The following is a 21,623-nucleotide window of genomic DNA, read 5'->3' as shown; positions in this document are numbered from 1 at the left end:
AATTATGAAGCATGTACTGATTTGGGAAACTTACTTTATATTCATGAACATGGATGCATTGTCGCTACATTGGCATTAAATAAAGCATAAATCACAGATGTATTCTCAGAATATGCTAAAAAAATAAAATAAAGCACATTTAGGATCTAGACTAGTAATATGAATCTCGTTTTTTTTTTTAAATAACTTTACCGAGAAATCTGTTACTTAGCGACTTTCATCACAAGTTATGGTCACACATGTAGTAATAACAATGAAATAATGAATGACAAAAATTAATACATTATACAATTATTATTTTAATCACAATTCTATTTTAAATATTCTGATACAAGTTCTATTTATGAATTTTTTTAGAACCAATTTTGGTTTGTGTAGACTATCAACGTTAAAATATGTATTACCTGAGAATTCCATGATGGCCAACCAATGAATTTGTTAGTCAATCATTTTGAGCAACACAAAAAATAACTAATATTAATATAAAGATTTTAATGGGTAAACTAGAGAAAACACCCCGTCACTTTTAACTTCGGGCATATTAATCACCATGCTTTAGTGAGGCTTAATTTTAAACGATGCATGACAATATTTCTTATGGCCTAAGCTAAAACCATTGAAGCCAAGATGGCACCTTTCAGTTTCCATTAAGTATTTCAGAAAAGCGTTATCTTAATTAGGGACTTTAAACAAATGTCAAGTTGGTAACTACAAAATATTGTTCCGTGGGATGTTGAATTTCGTTTTCTTATTTCCTTGGATACATGAATCACTGTACTCACAGATAATGCCTAAATGCCTTAAATCCACCAAGTCGGATTCTACAGAAATTGATGAAGTGACCAGATTCTTACGTGATCCTACAGTTAACCCAGAAATAAACATCCTCGAATACTGGAAAACTCAGTCTGCATGTTCACCCAGGCTACATAAACTGTCCAAAAAATATTTGTGTTCACCACCTGTTACAGTGTTCTCTGAACGTTTGTTAAGCACTGCAGGAAACACACGTGACCAAAAACGGAATCGTCTTGATCCAGACCGTGTCAAAAACCTTGTTTTTTTTTAAAATAAAAATTTAAAGGGTTAAATAATTCTGCATAATGTTTAATTTTTTCTCTTAACTTAAAAATTATTTTATAATTAACCCTTGAGATCTGGATCTGGATTCGGATTCGAGGGGTGGATTCAAGGTACTGTTTGGGATTCGAATTCGGGAAAAATGGCATTCGACCCATCACTAATCACAGGACATTGTCAAGAGTTGCTTGATGTTTTTGGGCTGTAGGAGCATCTAAGGTTAAGATACAAGATGGACATTTTGGTCAACTTTGCAGTCACTTACTGAGGCCATTATAAGTGCTGCCTTTTAATACTTTTTCCTGAAAGGGGAGTGTTTCCCTAATTGCTTGCAGCTGTGAGCCAATTTTTCTTTCTTTCTCCTGGTTGGTTTGTTGGTTTGGCCAATTGGAGCTGGGCTTCTGTGATTGGCTGGGAGTGCTGGCCAATCAGTGGCCTCTTCTGGTTGGCGACATCGGAAGTACAAAAATATTGTTCACTCGGCAATTAACGAGCTGCATAGCAAAGTTGATCTTTGATTTTTTTGTTTTAAAATTAGACCGTAAAATGACTGATACAAAAAACCTGTTATAGGAAAATTTGTGCACGCAAAAATAATAGATGGAATCGCAAATGCTGAATTTTTAATTGTATGTCTTTTATTTAGTAAAAAACTACAGAGATGGCCTTGATTTGAAATAAAAATTTTATCTTGTATTTCATGTTCCTACTTAAAGCAAATGCATTTAATGAAAGCTTCCAATAGTTTGTTGGGTGCAATCGAGATATTTTACAAATAAATAACTTTTTTATAAAAGGCCAAGTACCTTCTTGGGGTAAAATGTGGAAAATTGTAGCTTATTGGATCTAAGTAAGAAATTAACTAAATATGTTGGCCTCTAGAAAAATTACCAAGTTATTTGCTGAAGGGGATTTGAAATATAACAAGTAATAAACTGTGAACTTCGTAAAATCAAATAGTAACTTAGTAAAAGGTTGCTTAAGTTAACTCAGCTAAATTAATAAAATATCACTTTTGTTAAAATCGTAATTTATGTATTCGTCTTCATTTCCAGAAGCTTACAAACACCTTCAGGGAAGGGAAAACACACACTATAATAACCCCTTCATCAAAAAAAGTATTTAGACTAATTTGAACATTTTCCCCTATTATTTTACTTAGTACAGTTAAATTACAGCAAGCAAAACCTAATTAAGATTTAAAGTTTCAAGTTTTACAGGATTTAAAGATCCTACAAATAGGATTTGGAAACAGATCTTGGTGGCAGGCCTGCCCTACAATAAGAGACTGCCTGCCTGGCCTCATTTGTGGACACCGTCTATCTCCAATGAGAAGTTCATATTGCGTACTCTCACTACAGAGTCAGTTAACCATAGTTTGAAGCATGGTTCCAAGTAGGTGGAACCCCAGGATGGAACGATGGAAAATCAATCTGAATGGGACTCTGAGAAGCATCCCCCGAATATGCCATTTATTATAAAGTCCAAAATACCTCTTTCAATAAGATGATGGAGCGAAAGAAAAATCCACTTGAGAACACAAGTCACATATTTCTTTAATTTGTACTTTACAAGTCAAAAGTAAACTACATATATATACAATCTACAAAAAACTTTTGGCACAAACAACATACAAGAAAATACTGTGTACCATTTTCATGGGATACAATTGAGTGAACCACAACAGTAACATGTCAGTCATAACAAGTGTACAAGTATGCACTCCATTGAACACATTATCCAAACAAAATTTTTTGAGGATATCATTAATGAGATGCGGCGATTAAGTTTGTTAGCCACGATGTATAAAAAATAAATTTCTCTCGCGCCGAGAATAATTATTATGACTGGACGAAAATGTCCACTTTGTAGAGCTTTTAAAATTTTAGTCTCTCATCAGATCGTGTTTAACTTTAGAAGTAGAAAAACTACTTGAACCTCGGGTGTGATGATGAGACGCCATGCCTTCACTGGTCTTGCGCGGCCTCCAGGTGGCAGCGCGTGGTCTTGAGCACGTGGTGCGTCTTGCACAGCTGCCTGCAGATGGCCTTCTCCATGAGCTTCTTGCGCTGGTTGGCGGCCGTGAGCTGCGCAACCGTCTCCTCGAGCGTGCGGCGCGTGCGTGCCAGCCGCCTCCTCAGCTCCGCGTTCTCCTGCTCCAGCCCGGCGCGGTCCCGCCCCGGGGTCCCCTGGTCCCCTGCGACACGTTGCCACTGCACGCTTCCGGCCCCCGACCTCCACCAGTTTCACGCCCAAAACTGCTTCTCACAGTTTAGAAGTCAATAACACAAAGAATTTTTAAGGAATGAGGGAAAAAAATTAATAAATGAATGAATGGGAACAGTGGCAAAACCCTAGGTATTTTGAATATATACTATATTTAAATACACACTACTATGGAATGATTGAATTTTTGAATGATTACAGCACAACTTTTATTCTCCAAATGCTAAATAAGATTTTAAGGAATAAAAAAAAAACTTTTCAATAACAAATACGCGTGAAGAAATCAAAGGATCTAAAAATTTTCTGTGGAAATTAAAAATTAAGAAAAAAAATTGATGGAATCCGTATAAATTTTTTCACTTATAACAGTAAACAATATCCCCACGGATAAACATCTCAATAGACTTTACTGTAAACCTACTATAGCGACATGACATAAAATTTTATATTTTGTACGTCTTAGCGAATATCAATTTTTTAGTTAGAACCAACTACGAATTGCAAATTATTATTGTATATAAATATCAAATTCAAATAGTAAGTGATGTTGGGCCAGTTGTTGGTAAGTGAAAATGTGTCATGTAAGAACGTAATATATTTATATTTCAAAACTAAACAAAATTAATTAAATCTGTGGGTAGTTTATTAGGTACAATTTTAGAATATTTTTTTACCTCAAAAACTTTAAACAAGAGCTAAATATTGTAAGCATTTAAATTTTAAAATAAATATAACTGCAACTAACAAAATAAATTTTTAAATGTTATAGAATTTTTTTTAAAAACCTACAAAAATACAGTACAATCTCGTTATAGCGAGCACGGTATTAGCGAGAACACGGCTATAACGAGGTATTTTTGAGAAATTTACGGCGTGATCGCTTGAAGCGCGCTTTTGTTATTTGTCTGCTTTATCTCCACCCCTCTCGCTCACCACTAGACATCTTGCAGTTGACGCCTGTCACATTCTTCAGCCGTGCAGTCGCCACCTAAGTGAGTGGCTTAAAAATAGAATCTCATCCTTTCTTTCTTTTATCAAACTTCCGTTAGTTATCTGTGCCGTGTGTAGACAAAGTTTGAGATTGGAACATAAACAACGTAAGAAAGTATTTTTTTACAAATAAGAAATATGTATGTTTTTGTTTTTATAATCGCGTATGTTCACTTTTTTTTGGTTGTTATCTTAAAACAGATAATATTAAAAAGCTGCTCTAATGAGATTTAATTGTTTCTTAGTTAAGAAAAACTATTAATTATCAAATATTGTTAATTGTTTATATTCTATTTATTATTATTTACGCGACGTCATACTGTACGCGTACGCAATACGACTGGATTCGTTGCTGCAACATAACATAGCATATTATGCGGTATCAGAAGTAACGAGTAACGTAACGATAGTAACGAGTACTAATTGTTATAGTAACGAATACATACGGGTACACATTTTTTTCGTTACTTTTACACCTCTAGTAGGCACTACCGTATTTATTTCCGAATCGCTAGGGCAGTTTTCTTGTAACTTTTGTTTCGGTCAGTTGTTTGGGTATCTGTCCGGGAAAGGGGTGGTGATGGTTTGAGTTTAATCCCAAATTTATTTTCTAAAAAAGTTGACAGGTTTCTTTAAATGAAAAAAAGTATAGTTTTTCAGCGACTATTTCGTTTGAGGCGTACGTGCGTTGCCGCAGCCGCACTCCTGCTTTTTTGTAAGGAATTAAATCGTCACGCTACACTAGCACCACCTGTTAGCTACATCCCAAACCAACATGGCCGCCAGCAGACAGCCCACGTCGACGATAGATAGCAGGACAATGCTGCGTCGGCCGCAGGCTGAGATGCTATACTTACGTGGCTTGGTAGGATATTCTGGTTATTTTGACGCAATCGGTGATCGCATCCGTACTTATGGGGTAAGGTTTTAAAGAGAATTCACACATCTGCTCACAGAAATTAAGGTTTCGTTAATATAACCTGTTATTTTCCAATTATACTGGTTTAAACACAATTTTAAACTATTTTAGGTTAATTTTTATTTTGTGGGGGCCAAAATTTGTCTAATTCGGTTATAGCGAGGACACGGTTATAGCGAGGATCAAACCCGGAACCGTGACACCTCGCTATAACGGGACTCTAGTGTAATTTGAACTCATCTTGGTGGCAGGCCTGGTACAAAATGACAAATATAAGACATCCTCATATTCAGGATGCCTAAATAGTACTACGTACTCTGTAGTCCAATTGCATACCCAACTGACAAACCGAACCAGACCGCTTTGTGTAGTTTCTCTGCCTGTATACAGTTAATGGTTTTTAATCCAGCACGTACGGTAACAATATAGCAGTACCAGAATTGCAATTTCACCAGATTATAAATTTTAATACAGTTCCAACAGAAAAAAACCGAATGCGAAAATGTGAAACGTAACCTGCTGGGGGAACAGTAAAAAAAACAGTACCGAAATGAACATTGACAGTTACGGGTTACGACAAAACTCTGGTCGAGCTAAAAATGCAGGTGACGCTGTCATGTGACCTGGCAGCAATGTCAACAGTCAGAATCCGGAAGGGGGAATGAGAATGACTTGATTGGTTCAGGATTACAGAATGTGCGGGAACAATGAACACCAGATTAAAGAACTCTCACTGTACTTGCCCACCGCACAAACTCGGCACCTGACGCAAGCACCCTCACCCGCGGTTTCGAACGCCAGAGCCACCTCCATGCTGGACAGCCGCCCGGCGTCGCTCTCTATGCCCAGGTCCGGCGAGGCGTTGACGACGCGAGACAGGGCCTGCTCCTGGGAGGACAACGCCCCCCGTTGCTGGCCCGACACCGTCACCCACGTGTTGCCCTGGCGGTCGCACAGCTGGAGGGAACAATTCAGAGTACACAACAACCCTCGCTGCTGGCAGACAGTCTGTACATTAGAAAAACAAAACTGACTCTACAAAATAATCAAAATTCATATTATTTAGACATTGCAGTCACCTACAACTTTTACAAACTCTTCTAGTAAATTTATTATTTTATACCTTGTAAGGGTACTGATAACAGTTCGTTATATATAAAAATAAAAAGATGTTAAGCGCCAAATTTTAGTTTTTGTTTTATTTTTCAAAATAGAATGCACAGACGAATCCAATCACTTTCAAAATCTTTCTCACTCATTCCATTCGTACATTCGCCTGTCGAGAATTGCTAGCAGCTCGGGCGATGAGAATTAACGAAAAATAACGTAGGTTAAGTCCTTCAGTAACATCTTACTGTAAGTACACGAAATCAGTGCGGCCTCAAACGTGGCCACACCCAGCGAAAATGAATTTCACCATGAGTCAGACGCCTATGTCGGTAGCCGCAATTTCTAATTAAAATGTCTAAAAAGTCCCAAAAACAACAAATGATTAAATGACTATCTTCGGCATGGCTCGTACTACCGACGTTAAATTTTCTATTTCACAATTACTACATATTTAGTGAGAAGCCACCGAATGCGCCCTCCTGGTGCAGCAATCGACAGACGACTGGTGAGATCATGTCACTGTGTCCTTCACGCAGGGAGGGAGCCAGGGACTTTACATTCTCGCTCTCTATCCCACATCGTGAGACAGCACACTCAGTTCCCACGCAGTGACGAGATATCGTTACAGTCTCTCTCTTACTGGGGAATCACTGTTTCTATCTCACTTGCACTTACAGGCCTCTTATGCCTCTCTCTTTCTACACATCACCCCAGACACAGTCCCTTGTTCTAGAAACATTAGGTAACAGCAACAGGGTGGCCAGCAAGTCAGTATAAAAAAATTCCCTGACTTTTCCAGGTCTTAAAGAAAATTCCCTGACCACTATAAAATACAAAATTTTTACACAATATAGTGTAGGCCTATCAATGCAGCTACTTAAAATGCATTAATTTCTCAGCAAAGATACAAAAATAACAATGTGGCAACTATACTAACTAGGCATGTGCGAGAAAGACTTTTTTGAAATCGAGACGAGATCGAGAAAGCAATTTAAAAATTCTCGAGAATCGAGTCGAGATCGAGAAATCTGTACTTTAGTTAACAGGATAATATGATCCAAAAAAGTAAAACTCAATAATCTGACAAACATACATAATTATTCAATAATTTTATCAAGTATCCACAATTGCAATTGCAACTTTACCTTTACACTCAACAGTTTATTTGCCTACTGTCGTATGTAAACATACGTTATTGACTCCATAGTTTATACAGTTTCCTTGAGCCATGGACGGTACTTGATAATGAAAGTCTGAACATTCACCACTTCGATATGTCACTATCGATATATCAGTATCGATACGGAAGGCAATTTAATCATGATGTTGCTTGTTATATACTGCTGGCCGTGTGTATAACCTAAGGCCATAAAACAAAATGCAATCGCGGAAGAATTCTGCAGTCATGTTTATATTTTTATTTTGTACCGTACCGTTTTACGTTAATACATGATATTGATACCGAAAATGATTTATTTTTAACTTTAATGTTGGTTTTATTAACGGAAAATAATCATTTTCTTCTGTAATTTAAAGTGATAACCACAGCACAATTCATTGTTTACGTTTACCGTTTCATGTAGTGACTTGTGAACGGAAGTTGTTCGTTTTTAACTTTTTAATAATTTATCGTGTATACTATCGTAACAATTATATTTTATTTTATTCGATCTACGTTACGTTGAAGATATGTTAATTATTTCAACACGCAACGCAAAATGCTGCCTCAATATATTATATTACCTAACCTATTTCTTGTTTACAAAATTCTCGAAAATTCAGAGCCAAAAAAATTATCTCGAGACGAGATCGAGAAAATTTCTGTCTCGACTCGTTCTCGATGATGCCGAGACTCGCACATCACTAATACTAACACAGAATTACTGAAAATTTTAAATTATATGTGAGTAATAAGCAACATGTAATAAATTTATTCAATGGAAAAATTGACAAAAATATGATTATTCACCCTGGCGGCTTCAAACTCTTCACAGCAGTTCACATAAAATAAATTGCACTTTAATAGTGTGTTTATTAAGTAGTTTAAACATTTGATCACACATTTGAAGATAGCATGCCTGTTGATGTGATGTTCAACAAAATGACAAGCACAATGTTCTAAATCTGAATAAAGTTGGTATTGTTAATAAATAAATAAAAATGCTGAAGACACAGGTATAATTACTGAAAACTATCCAAGATCTCACTTCTCATGTTTGTTAGCCAAGTTTCCCACACAGCCATCCTAAATTGTAAAGAAATTACTATATGAAAAAACTTGAAACATAGATGTATACACACTTGTTTTCTTTTGTAGCTGCGAACAACAACATATCACTAATTCAAAGACAAAATTTCTTTCTCAATTAATTCAACTTCCCTCTGTGCATTTAACATAAGTGCAGCTTTTTTTTGCCTCGAGCTCCTTTACCAGAGCGGCAGCTTTCCTCTTCTTCAACATTTCCTTTGATAACGCATATTCTGCTTCCTGTTTCTTTTCATTCGCTTCTTTGTACCGAGCATGGGCATTTTTTACAGAATGAATCAGAGGACTGGTGATGGTTAACTTGTTCAAACCTCCAACGTTGGTGACAGCATCATACACGACTCTCCTTGCAATCAATTACCACGTTTGTATGTCGGGTTCAAAACGTTTTAAGAACACTTACCGATTCGAAAACGTCCATGGAAACGGGTTCCAAAACGTTATGAGTTTCAAGGTCCATACACCAAAATTGTAGGATGGAATGGGATTGAGCAGAGGGAAAAATGGCATGGAAACGGTTAACGTATTGGAAACGGATAGAAAGCAAATACGCACAGCATTTATTACCAATGGCAGTTGTTTATAACACTTTAAAGTGTGTTGTTGTTTAAAAATGACGAGTGTTAGTAGGAATGTGTGGACAACAGAAGTGTTAGTTTTCCTTATCCATTCTATTTTCGTACGGAAAGTATTTCGGACGTAGTAGAATGACAAATCACCTGTTTGTGTTTATTTACTTACGTCTTTATTTATTTCATGTGAGCCAACATAAATTTAAATGTCGTCACCCGTATAACAAGCAAATATATCAAGCGAATCGAAGTCGTTTTTAACTGGATCTAATTATTGCATGGAAACGGGTATCGTACACAAACTAAATTGGATACCCGAAACGTTTTAAACCCGACATGGAAACGTGGTAAATGATTCTTCTCTCATATTCACTATCAAACTTTCAGCATTTACCGAAAAAACTTACTGAGTTAGACAGCAGTTAACATGAAGTGTCAGAGAAATGATAATACCAAGCGCCTAGTGTTTGATTTTAAAAATACCGAACACAAAAACGAAACTAGCAAACCGCCATTTTGGGGTACAGCCTAACCACAAAATCTGTGTAGAAACACATTCAAATGTGGAGAATACTTATGTGATAAAAAAACACTGCGGCGACTTTCCACTTCAATCGGCATTCGCAATTTCGCATATCAATCACATTAACAACGTATTACATAACCAAGAAGTCAATAACGAATAAGTGCATAGCGACGGTCACGTTTCTCGCAGTTGCGCATTTTCCATTTGATTACGATATTTTCGACTGCATTGGGTACCAATCTCAATATCTCGCAGTCACGCATTACAATCGATTACGAAAAGTTCGATTGCTCTCGAAGACGTAGTCTGACGTGTTACTAGTTGAACAAAACGATACATTTAATAAATACACACGTGCTTTTCAAATCTGGAATGAAGATTTATGTTTAGAAAAGATTTTGAATCGCTAAACACATGACATTTTTCATAAAAGTACATAAACGCAGACTGAATCACCTACAAAAAATTTCCCTGACAGCTAAAAAAATTCCCTGACTTTTCCATGACTTTTCCAGGTTTCCTGGAATTCCCTGACTTTTCCCGGTCGCTGGCCACCCTTAGAAATCATAATACAAATTACTTGACAAAATTAAACTTGTTTAAAAAAACTTGAAAAAAGTAGGCCAAAACAGGCAAAAATCCAAAAATCTTAGCAATGGCGTACATCCAAAAACTTACATCAAGTCAGGCAAAAATCCAGTACGACGACTTATTTGTGAACAATTACATAAAAAATAGTAATTATTTAAAATGTTTGTTAAAATTCAAAGTACCCTCTTAAAACACACAGCAAGTGAAAAAACCCTAAAATACATAAAAACTGTAAAAATATGCGTAGCGAGACTTTTTTAAGAAATGTTTATATGCATGAAAACAGTTTTAAAAATAATATTTAGCTAGGAGGGCAGGGGTCTTGCAACGTTACATACTTAAAATTTTATTTTATTATTTCTAATATATATTTACATTTAGTATGCCACAGTAACATGATTAATGTAAACAATATTGCAATGTTGGCTGTGACTGGCAACCAGTAGTTACAAGCCCGCACTGAAACACGTGCAGTATACAAGAAAAATCATGGTTACAATTTACGTGGTAGAGAAGGCCATCTAGTGAAAAACACAAGGGAATTACTATCGGCATGACAAGTAAACTGTTAAATCTCCAGAACCTGGGTTTACATTTTCCATCAACAACTTCTTCACAAAAGTTAAAGTCAACGTAAGAGCCCAAACACAAAATGACATGAACTAATTGATTAAGACAAAAACTGATTAAATAAAAATCACTAAAAAAAAAATTACAATTACAATATAATCTCATTTCTCAATTTTTGCGACCAATACTCTTTATTTCCTTACTTTGGCGTGACCCAGAATTTGGTAACCTGTCGACACCCTGTTAAGAGATGGTTGGTTATATACAAAACTATTTGGGGAAGTCTGTGGGCGAAATAGCCCAGAAACTGCTTGGAAACATTTCAGGCAATAATGGAAAGCTTAATGGGGATTTGAACTTCCATCATCCCAAATGCCAGTTCAATGTTTCCAGCAGGCTATGTTTGAAGGGTCAGGCCCCACCGAAGTGCGACACCATACCTGCCAACTTTTTAGTTTGGTCATCAAGAAAACTTTTAAATTGGGAAAATGTATCGTAAATCAAATGCGGCAATTTTTTACATGCTTTATGTGCAATTATTTTCTATTTTTCTATTCCATTTGGTTTCTGCTAATTTACTAATGGCATGAAGGGCATATTGATGGCCTAGAATGAAAACCTCATACAGTCAATATTGTAAATGTACTGGGAAACTAAACCTATCCAGAATGTGCCAATTTACACAGCATGCATATGAAAAGCAAAATGATCAAGTACAAAACAAAAGCAATAGTATTTACTCAACAAGATTAATTAAAGATATACCTTGCTATATCACATGTTTGTTACATACATATTTCAGTCATCTCCTGATTATCATCCTTGATACAATTTTAAGACTTAGAATGTGCATCAGTTGCCTTCTTTGCTTTACCTAATAAATCTGAAATCTTTGTTCATAACAAATACAATTCCTTGATTTCAACACAGAAATAGACTGCAAAGTTTTAGATGACATGGAGGACCTAAATTGGGTTCTGTTTATTTTTTACCATACTGAAAATGCGATCACATTCTGAATTACTGTGGGGGATTGACAGAATTGATAGCATTTGACAGTCTGTTATACTTCAGGAAGCCATCTACTCCACGAACTCTTGATAATTCAGCCCACTTGACATCAACAGTGCCTGCTTTCGTCACTTCCAACCCCGTGTGTGCAGTACTGGTAAAAAGCTATCAATCTTCTTATTTTCTTCCTCAGAAAGCACATTTTTCCTTTGCTTAGGACACTTAACGTGTGTAGTTATGTCAGGCCTACCTCCATGAGCAATACTAAAATCACACCGGCACACTGTGCAAAACACAAAAGTTCCTCCTTTTTGCGATTTCAGAATACACGAGAATTCGTTGTTATACGCAGCACGGTAAGTCTGAATATATTTCTTGTTGGCTAGCTTACTCATAGTTCCCATCCCGTAAATAAAAAAGAAAAAAAAAAAAAAACCGTTGCGCAGCACTACATTGGAACTACGAACAATAGTCAGCCATTTTGAACATAATATAAGGAACAAGGAACAGACCAAGGAGGTAGGGCTGACGTCACAATTGTGGTCCGTTCCTCCGTTTAAGGAAGCACTTTTTCGTTGCGTTAAATGGAAAACAAAGGTAGACCAGTCCAAACCATATACAAATATCTAACTATCTCTTGTTTTGTTTACATTCCGCCTTCCGTCTGTGCGTCGGTAACATGGCCGGTACAGTGAACAGTAATAACCCACCACGCAAAAATAAATCCGTAAGATATTAAAGACGTCCGTAAAACTAGTGGTGCACCGACATGACTTTACCGATTACCGATTCGAATACCGATGAGAGCAATAATCGGCAGATACCGATTCGGTTACCGATTATAATGAACAAATTTTTTAAAGTGTAATAATGCACACAAAATTTTTTATTCCCATGTGAATTTAGGTAAAATTGAGAATACAGTTATAATAACAGTATAAAAAAATATAAAATACACTATTAAGTCATTGCAAAGTGTAAGTTAAATTAACTTCTATTTATATTTGTTATTGTAAACAACTTAACTACAGTCTAATAATAATAATTTACAATAGGTAAATTTTTGTTGCAGAAAACTAGCATTATTATCGACTATGACATAAGGTTGATCCGAGAAATTACTGTTTAAAAATGTAAACATGTTGCTTTATTTTGTTCACTTGAGTTTATAGAAAAATGTTTCCACACTTCACTTTTTTCTCCCTACTCGCCATCTCACTATAATTATATAAAAATGACTAAAAACCAATTCTAACACATGTGATTTTATTTATGTTGACTGAATATATAAATTATAAATACTTTTTCACTTTTCACGTCACATACAAATAACACAACGGATAATGTTACAAAAGACGCCCATAACGAGTTTGTAAAACGCAGTGATAAAACTCTAGAAGGTATCGGGACCACGTTTTTGAACAGCTACGACTCGAAAAGATCGATTGTCGTAGAATCCACTGCAACTGCTTGTGGTATTTTGATTGAGTGCCATCTATTTTACGTCTCTGGCTGTAGGTAATATACAAGGCCACTAAACAAAAGACAGAACAAAAGACGAAACTTAAATAAACGTGTAGGAAAAATGTATTTTTTATTGTTCGAGGCAATGAGATTTATTAAACTTAACGAAATATCTGTAATCATGTTATGACGGAGTTAGATGAATTTTGTAATATATACAGATATTTTCGTATTTCGTCCTAAAATGTGTAACAAAATATTACACGGTAAAAACCTACTTAATTACGCCGGGACGTAAATAATCGGCAAAGTAATCGTTAAGATAATCGCCGATTACGATTAATCGGTAAGTACCCATAATCACCAATTACGATTCATCGGTATCCGCATCGGTGCACCACTACGTAAAACAGTATTAAAATCCGTAAAACTTACGGACAATCCGTAAAAGTTGGCAGGTATGCGATACTCACCTGTGTGATGACAGTCCCGCACTCGTCCGCAGCCTGGTCCTCGGACACGTAGTCGGACATCTCGCTGCGCTGGCGGAACAGCTGAGGGGGCAGAGACACCTGGGAGGCCGAGTGGCAGTCCAGCGAGCTGAAGTCGCCCGTGTCCAGGCCCGACGAGCGACTGCTGGCCTTGTCCAGGAACAAGCCTGCCACACCGACACCACACCTCCACACCGACGGCATGGGCAATCGGAAATGCTGTCGAGCTACCGGGACATGTTGATTTAATAAGACTTTTAATTCCTCACCAAGAACATTTTTAACACGCATGGCGGTACTGTTATATTAAAAACTGCAACATTAAGTTGCCAAAAAAATCCTGCATTTGAAACCACCATAAGAAACAAAACAGACGTGAATAACAATATTCACAATTTCAATATTTGATATTAGACCTCTAAATGCGAAGAGTTTATTAATTGCTATTTGCAACTGTTCATGTACACACATATTTGCACCCCACTATTATTTTGCAAACAGTAGTAGTAGTAGTAGTAAAAAAAAACTAATTTACAAGTTGTAAGTTATTAATAGCAATTATTTATAAAATTTTAAATACTGAAAACACTCATTGAAAAATAAATTGATTTATGTTGTTACTGCCTCCACTGCCTGACAGAATGGGATACTATTAAAATAAGAAAACCCATGTTGAAATGTTTCTTGTGAGCATATGCTCTGAATCCTACTAGCATGCAACCATTACACAATGAACAAATTCTATAGTTCTGCACAAACTCACCAGACACCTGTTCGCTGTTGTGCTCTGAATGGTTGCTCGAAAATTGTTTCATCTCACTGTGGCGAAGCTTCGACAGATTTTGCTGCAACTCTGAATTGACAGCTTTGAATTGCTGAATCTCTTGCTCCAACTCGCTCTTCTGGAGAGTCAGCGCTGACACCTGTCCAGAGTAAGCTGCCTTAATTTAAAATTGCTATGTAACGAAAACATTTAATGTTAAAATGCTTTGAACTAGTGATGGCCCGATATCCAAAAACCCGATACCGATTCCGATATTTCCAAATTTACCGATCCGATACCCGATATTCCGATAATAGGCCTATCTCATTTCTAACACTAATTCTATAAATTTGTGGTTCTGGAGTACTGTTAAGAGACAATAATGAAAAATGTTAAATATTAATAAAACATACTTATGTAAATGTATATTATTTTTATTAATTGTACAATATTGTAAATTCACATTAAATGAAAGTTAATAATGAAATTATCATAATGGCCTAGAAATAAGCTCTCTAAATTCAAGGTCTTAAAAAATTAAATTGTTTTTCAAGGCCAGATAAAGCAATATTCTGGTGTAGGTATTACCTACAGTATGCAAAAAAAATATTGTAACTACAAGGAAACAAATTTCAGATTTTTGTGGAGAAATATTGAGAAATCTTGTAGCTGTCCGGTATTAGTCTCTAGTGTATTTGCTTATAATGTATGAATCACGAGTCACTGCATGTACTTAGTCCAGTGTCTCAACTGTAATCTACGAAAAATACAGTCCGAAAAACATCAAACTTTTGTACCCTTTGTTAAATTTCATCACGGTATACGACATGCTAGAAAGGAAGGTCTTCAAGTAGCAAATTTTGTGACCATAGTTCAAGTGTATCACTCCATTTATTCGTGCGAAAACACGTTAAAATACGTTAAAAGTAATTTCAATACAACTTTGAAACGTACTGCAGAGTTTATAAAACCACAAATCTTTATTTATGTTGTTGGCAATGCACTCAATATAGCCAACATAATACCTTTGCTGCAATTTGCCCTACTTAAACACATTTCATATTTTATCTTTTGTAAAACTTACGTAACGTCTTTGTATAGAACAGCAGTTGGCAACCATGAAACGACACGGAAAGAAAATGCCTATTATATCAAGTAGCAACTTTATTCTTCTTCATGTTTACTTGCGGCTTCACCACTTACTAAATTAAATATCGTAATTATTTTTGTTTATGTTTTCAATTTATGTACACTTAGTGAACTTCGAAAATTTAACAAGCGAAAACACTTTGCGAATACCTGAAACGAATAAATATGCACTAATGACTGGGATTTGTGTACACATGGAAAAATTGTACCGTGGGTATGCATTGCAGTATCAGAAAGAAGAAATAGGCTTGAAATTGTTTCAGTGGAAAATATGCTTGGAATTACTAGGTAATATGGTGACGTGAAGAAAGATAAATTACGCCAACGGAAAATAAGCTTGGAATTACGGTTAAGGTTATGTGAGAAGTATTATTGGTGAGAGCAAACATCGGTTATCAAAATATCGCAAGTATTTACCGATGTCCGATATTGAAAAATGTGCCGATATTACCGATCTACGATATCAAATATCGAATATCGGGCCATCACTACTTTGAACCATTGATTGTATAACAGAACACACCATGATATTAAATAAATGTCTACAATTCTAAAAATTTCCAATTTTAACTATGCCTCAAAATAGGTTTAGCTCAAGTACAACACGTTTGGAAATGGTAACACACAAGAAGTTTAACATGGATGAAATATGGAAAAATACCCTTTGATTGTTTAAAACACTTCCAATGTTCGTAACATAAATACAGTAAAACCTTTTTGTTGCGACCCCATTTATTGCGACCACCTCTCTATTACAACCAAAATTTCGAGGAACCGTGAAAAAATTGCCGAAAATCCAAAGAAAATCGGACAGAAAACAAGTTTCTTGTGGTGAGTCGCGTGTTACTGCGTTTCTCTTGCTGAGTGCTGTACTGCCGTAGGCAGCGCATGTCTAAAAATAGATACCACTTCCTGTCGACCAGCGCATTCCACGTCCCTTTGCCGGCAGGGTGCAGATAAAGGTTTTTGTGGCAACGTGTTTACGTTTAGATTTTTGCGAGTGTCTAGTGTGGTACACAGTTAAGGCAAAGCTACCTGCTGGATTTCTCTTGATTTTGATTACTATTGGTTGACAATGTTTGCTTAGTTTTTGAAGTCCAATTTGGTATTTTTTCTGGCTTGAATTTGTGAACTATTGTTGATGACTTACGCAGGTTTTTCTTTTTTTTTTTCCTTGCGATGTTGTGTATTATGACTTATTAAATAAAATACCATTAAATATTAAATACTATTAATACAACGCAGGAAAAACCCTCCGGCCGCAGCGTGTGAACATGGTAGTCGGCTCACCCTCTCCCAGAACCGTGTGCTGCGGCCGATCTCGGATGCTGCTTGTACTTGTTAACAATCACGTTATCTGCTTCATTTTAACAAGGAGAGTAAAAATATATTAAAACTGTCGGCAAATTGATAAAAGCTTTATGTGTCCGCAAACCAGGGCACAACACTGGCCCGTCAGTTGTTTTCATTCAAAACGTGGCTAAAGAACTTGCGTGGATCAGGCTGAAAACATCCGACAATACGTGTAGGTTATAAGGAATCTTGTTATGAATTGAGATGTTATGTTTTTCAAGTAAATATACACAGCGACCGACTAGATGCAAGCCGGCCTCAACTTGTTTTAACTGCCGCAAAGATGTTTATCTTGACAGCTCAAGCAATTATCTTTTCCCATGGGTTGACAGAAAAAGGTCGCTTCACCCAGCCTAACAAAAAAGGCTAAGCCACTTATTCCCCAAGCAGGAAACACACTGGCTGCCGTCTGTCTCCCCCGCATTTATCTTTCTTCTAAACATTCCACGTCTCGTCTCTCGCGCGAGCAATAACGAAGCGACCATGCATTGGGGCGTTTTATGTTTTGTTTGGTGACAGCAGCTTTATTTTATTCGGTATATTCCTTTTCATAGGACCCTTGCTATTAAAATACATTTATATTTAAGTTTGAAAGCTTGTTAATTCCTTGCCAGAGATGATGAGCTAGCCTTGAAGAATATTACCGAGGGGAGGGAGGGGTGAGCTTATGCGTCATGAAGCCTCTGCCGCCAGCCAGCCGGGCGACCTTAGTGTGCGCCCACTCGCGTTGCAGAACCTACAGCTGCCATATTTTTAAAGGAAATGTCCCATTATTTTTTTGTTATTCTTACATGAACATTATTGGAAGTATTAAAGCCGACACAAAAATACGCTGTGTGTTAAAATTAACAGATTTTAATGATCGTTTATTTCATATTTTTTTTTTTAATTTTTTTCTGATTTTCACATTTTGGTCAAAATGTCCAATTTTTTGACGGTTCCCGAGAATGTATTCGTATAATCACTGCTTCGTTAAATCCGGGGTTCGTGACATCGGGGTTCTAGTGTATTTAACTACCGCAAGCAGAAAACGTACATGTAAACTAACCAGTAAAAATAAACTGTCTTTTGACATATTTTCTTTAGAGGTGGCCTGTAGGGTGACGGACTTGTCATGAAGGTTGAAGTGGGTTTAAAGCACAGCCATCTAGCATTGTGAGTGACAGCATCCTGCCATTGTACGGCTGGTTTCTTAGTGAGTAGCGATTTGGGAAGGGATGGTGAGGGTGGGGCGGGGGGGGGGGGGGGGGGGGGGAGAGAGATATACTGAAAATTTCGGAAAACATCTATTACAACCCCCCCTCTATTTCGACCCTATTCCTGGGAACCGTGAGGGGTCGTTTCAGAGAGGTTTGACTGTAACAAACACAGCCTGGCTATCTGAATGAGCAGGCTTGAACTACGGCGCCGATGTTGGAAGGTTTCGCACCTGGGTGTCCAGCTGATGCTTCAGGTCTGCCACCTCGCCCTCCAGCCTCCTCCTCTCCCGGAGCAGCTCCGCCTCGCGGGCGCCCTGCTGCCGCAAGGCCTGCTCCAGGTGGACCTTGTCGTTGTCCAGCCGCGTGCGCTCCAGCGCCAGCCCCGACGCCCTGCCCCTCGCCACGTCAAGCTGCCCCTCCAGCGCCTCGCGGGCCCGCGACCACTCTTCCTCCCGCACCTGGGAGCACCCGGGGCACCCTCGAGTCCCTCCCGGCCCGCGGCCCCACTACCTCCGCCGGTCTGCCCCGCATGCCTCCCCCCACCACCACCGCCACCACCGTCCGCATGCAGAACCAACACCACTGCTCCTCGTCCTACACTTCCATGCAAAATAAACGTACGCTTAACACCAACACAAATAAATGAAATGTCGAGAAAAACTTCTAAGACGTTGGCGGTTCATGCTGAGGAGCTACATGCCAGGTTCTCTTCAGGCGCAAAATCTACGGGGACAACTTTAATATGCTTATTACACTTTTTGTGTTTCGCCACTTCTACACTTCCATGCAAAAAACTTTTTTTTTCGTCCGATGCTGCCCAACACCACAGAATGTTCACAGTTCTGTTCGTTCTCACAACTAAAACTAACTACACGACAATACTTTAGGGAACATTCATGCATTTTTACATCCTTCAACTCGCAAAGTTTCGTCAATCCTAAAATTATTTTCAGGAAGTTTTTTTTTTTTGTTTCGTTTCTGCTTCATCTACAGACACAGATAATGAATCTTAAAAGAGTCTTCAAACACATACGCCACTACATCCGTACCTTTAGCACCTCTTGGGCTTCACGTTCCCGCCTCTCAAACTCTCGACGCTGTTCCTCCATCGCAACTTCCAGTTCGTCTGCACGCTTCTCTAACTCACACAGCTTGCGCTCCGCATCCGCTTTTGCAGCACTTTCTCGCTCAGCACACATTCGTTCCATCTGCTCCAATCTTTTGTTGGCCTCTTCAACATTCCTAGTTACGAACATAAACAGTCAAACATCTTTCAATATATTAGACAAATAATGTTCTGAAGAGAAAAAATAATAATATTTAAGTAAGATTCTATCACAGTTTCTAAAATCTATGATATCCATGATTCTAAGACCAACATAATTTTTTTTTTTTTAAGTTTTAAAAAAAACCCACCACCACCACCACACACACCTAAAGTATTAAGATAACAAAAATTAAATTAAGTCATTATTTGTAAATAATAGTGATTTCATTAACAAAAAAACTGTGAAAGAGTGTAAACAATCGGTTTGGAATTACAAATTTAACACTTGAGTGCTACGGACGTCTGGCAATTTCTTTTAAAAAATGTGACTTACATATGTGTACAGCCATATACTACAAATACTTTCATTTGACTTGGCATAAATTACATCCAACATCGAACTAGGAAAATTCATTATCTGTTTTAGTTTGGCGTTCTACCACTAGATTGCTAAGAAATCGCGATACTACGACAATATAATCTATTGGCTATCTACAAGCGACTGGACAATTCTTTTTTACGTATGCTAGGTGGCACTGTAAGTTTTCATTAAAAAATATATTTCTTACTACATTGCCAACTATACAAACTGGATAAAATTTGTACGATAATTTAGTGTCATAGATAAGCATACAGTAAATGTATAAATGTTAAAACTGTGCCAAAGGAAACATGTCTAAATTTGGTATTAAAATATTCGGCTGTAAACAACATGCTACTACATGTTTTGAGCAGCTATACACAGCGACCACCGGATGCAATTCCGACCCTACCACATAGCGTTCTGCCGTCAGCGATGTTTATCTCGATAGCTTGGACTTCCCAGGTGACTTCAGAGTTCAGATAAATGAAAAACAAACCCCATTCCTTTATATACCATTACATACTTTGTTAATACATCTCGAATGTAGATATTGTGTGGGTTATGCTAAATATTGGAGTTGTGAATTTTTTATTTTTAATACATACCATAAGTCAATGATTAAACATTAATATATATTTTTTGGTAGTACAGTAAACTCCCGGTATACCGCGCCCCGATAGATCGCGGAATCGGGTATATCGCGGGTAAAACCATGTCCCCCAATCAGAAATTAATAATAATACTAATAACACAGTAGAACCTCGTTAATTCGTGATGGTCGGGACCGAGATAATCACGGATTACCGAATTTCACGGACTAGCGATTAAAAGCCCGGAAGGTCTTGCCAAGCTTCTCAGACACCGGCGTGCAGCTGGGTTAAGGCCAAGGTCATGTGACGTAACGTCTCCCGAGGCTTACTGCGCCTTGGCAGCAGATGGATAAAAAATAGTAAACTCTCCATTATTCGTGTTAATTGGGACCCGCCGATGCCCGGATAGTTAAAATCCTGTAAAAAAAAAAGTAATAAACCCGGATAATCCGTTCAAGGTAAGGACCGTCTTCGAATTAGTCTCGGCTTAAAAAAATACGGCACTGCCTAGCCATTAGTTCACGGTCATTTACAACAGCCGAAGAGAGAAAGATAAGATCGTGCTGAACTTGCACACATCAATTTTGGGTATCCCCCAACCCCCCCCCCCCCCCCCCCCCCATCCTCAACTCATCCCACTTCGTCCAGCCGAATGCCAGCCAGACACGTCACTCGCCAGGCGCCTGCCGTGCGTTGGCGGGTGGAAACAAACAAAGGGAGACGGGAAGCAGAAGACAGGACATCCCCCTCAAGTTTAAAGAGTGACAAATGTGACAGCTGAAAGGGGGACGACACAAAGGGTCGGTACAAACAGCGTTGCAGAGTTTGGCGGCCCATGCGAAGGCTTGCAGTGTTTGCCGGCCGCCGGCCCGCGTGACGTTAATTTTAAGCGCTGACAATTTTTACTTCTCTTTTTTTTTTCTGCACTTTTATATCGTCCCGGATTATCCGATTCCCGAATTAGCGCGTCACGGATTAACGAGTTTCTACTGTAATAATAATGGAATAAATGGTTGACAGCCGATTAGGATAATTTTGCGTTGTAACTCACAAACTAAGCATCGGGAAGAAAAAAGCCTAGGCGTAGAAAATGTCCGCAGTGAAATTCTAAACAAGATATCT

The 21,623-nt window shown here is 37.7% G+C and overlaps 1 protein-coding gene across 3 annotated transcripts in view; it reads right to left on the bottom strand.

The window, feature by feature from the left end:
* Positions 1 to 2,611: 2,611 nt before the first annotated feature.
* LOC134542224 (centrosomin) overlaps positions 2,612 to 21,623 on the bottom strand; it is an 83,959-nt gene continuing 64,947 nt past the window's right edge. For 2 of the 3 annotated variants that reach the window (XM_063386308.1, XM_063386307.1), the window contains exons 14-19: positions 19,330 to 19,522; positions 18,511 to 18,738; positions 14,580 to 14,739; positions 13,799 to 13,983; positions 5,998 to 6,172; positions 2,612 to 3,277 (exon numbers count right to left, since the gene is read on the bottom strand). In XM_063386308.1, the coding sequence (XP_063242378.1) occupies positions 3,048 to 3,277; positions 5,998 to 6,172; positions 13,799 to 13,983; positions 14,580 to 14,739; positions 18,511 to 18,738; positions 19,330 to 19,522 (1,171 nt within the window). In that variant the 3' untranslated portion in view covers positions 2,612 to 3,047. The remainder of the gene's footprint in view (positions 3,278 to 5,997; positions 6,173 to 13,798; positions 13,984 to 14,579; positions 14,740 to 18,510; positions 18,739 to 19,329; positions 19,523 to 21,623) is intronic. The other variant, XM_063386309.1, reaches the window with a different exon arrangement.

This window comes from Bacillus rossius (genome assembly GCF_032445375.1).
Source record: "Bacillus rossius redtenbacheri isolate Brsri chromosome 4 unlocalized genomic scaffold, Brsri_v3 Brsri_v3_scf4_2, whole genome shotgun sequence".
Lineage (NCBI taxonomy): Eukaryota > Metazoa > Arthropoda > Insecta > Phasmatodea > Bacillidae > Bacillus > Bacillus rossius.
Note: the sequence above shows the minus strand (reverse complement) of the source record. Positions and strands in the feature narration are given on the sequence as shown.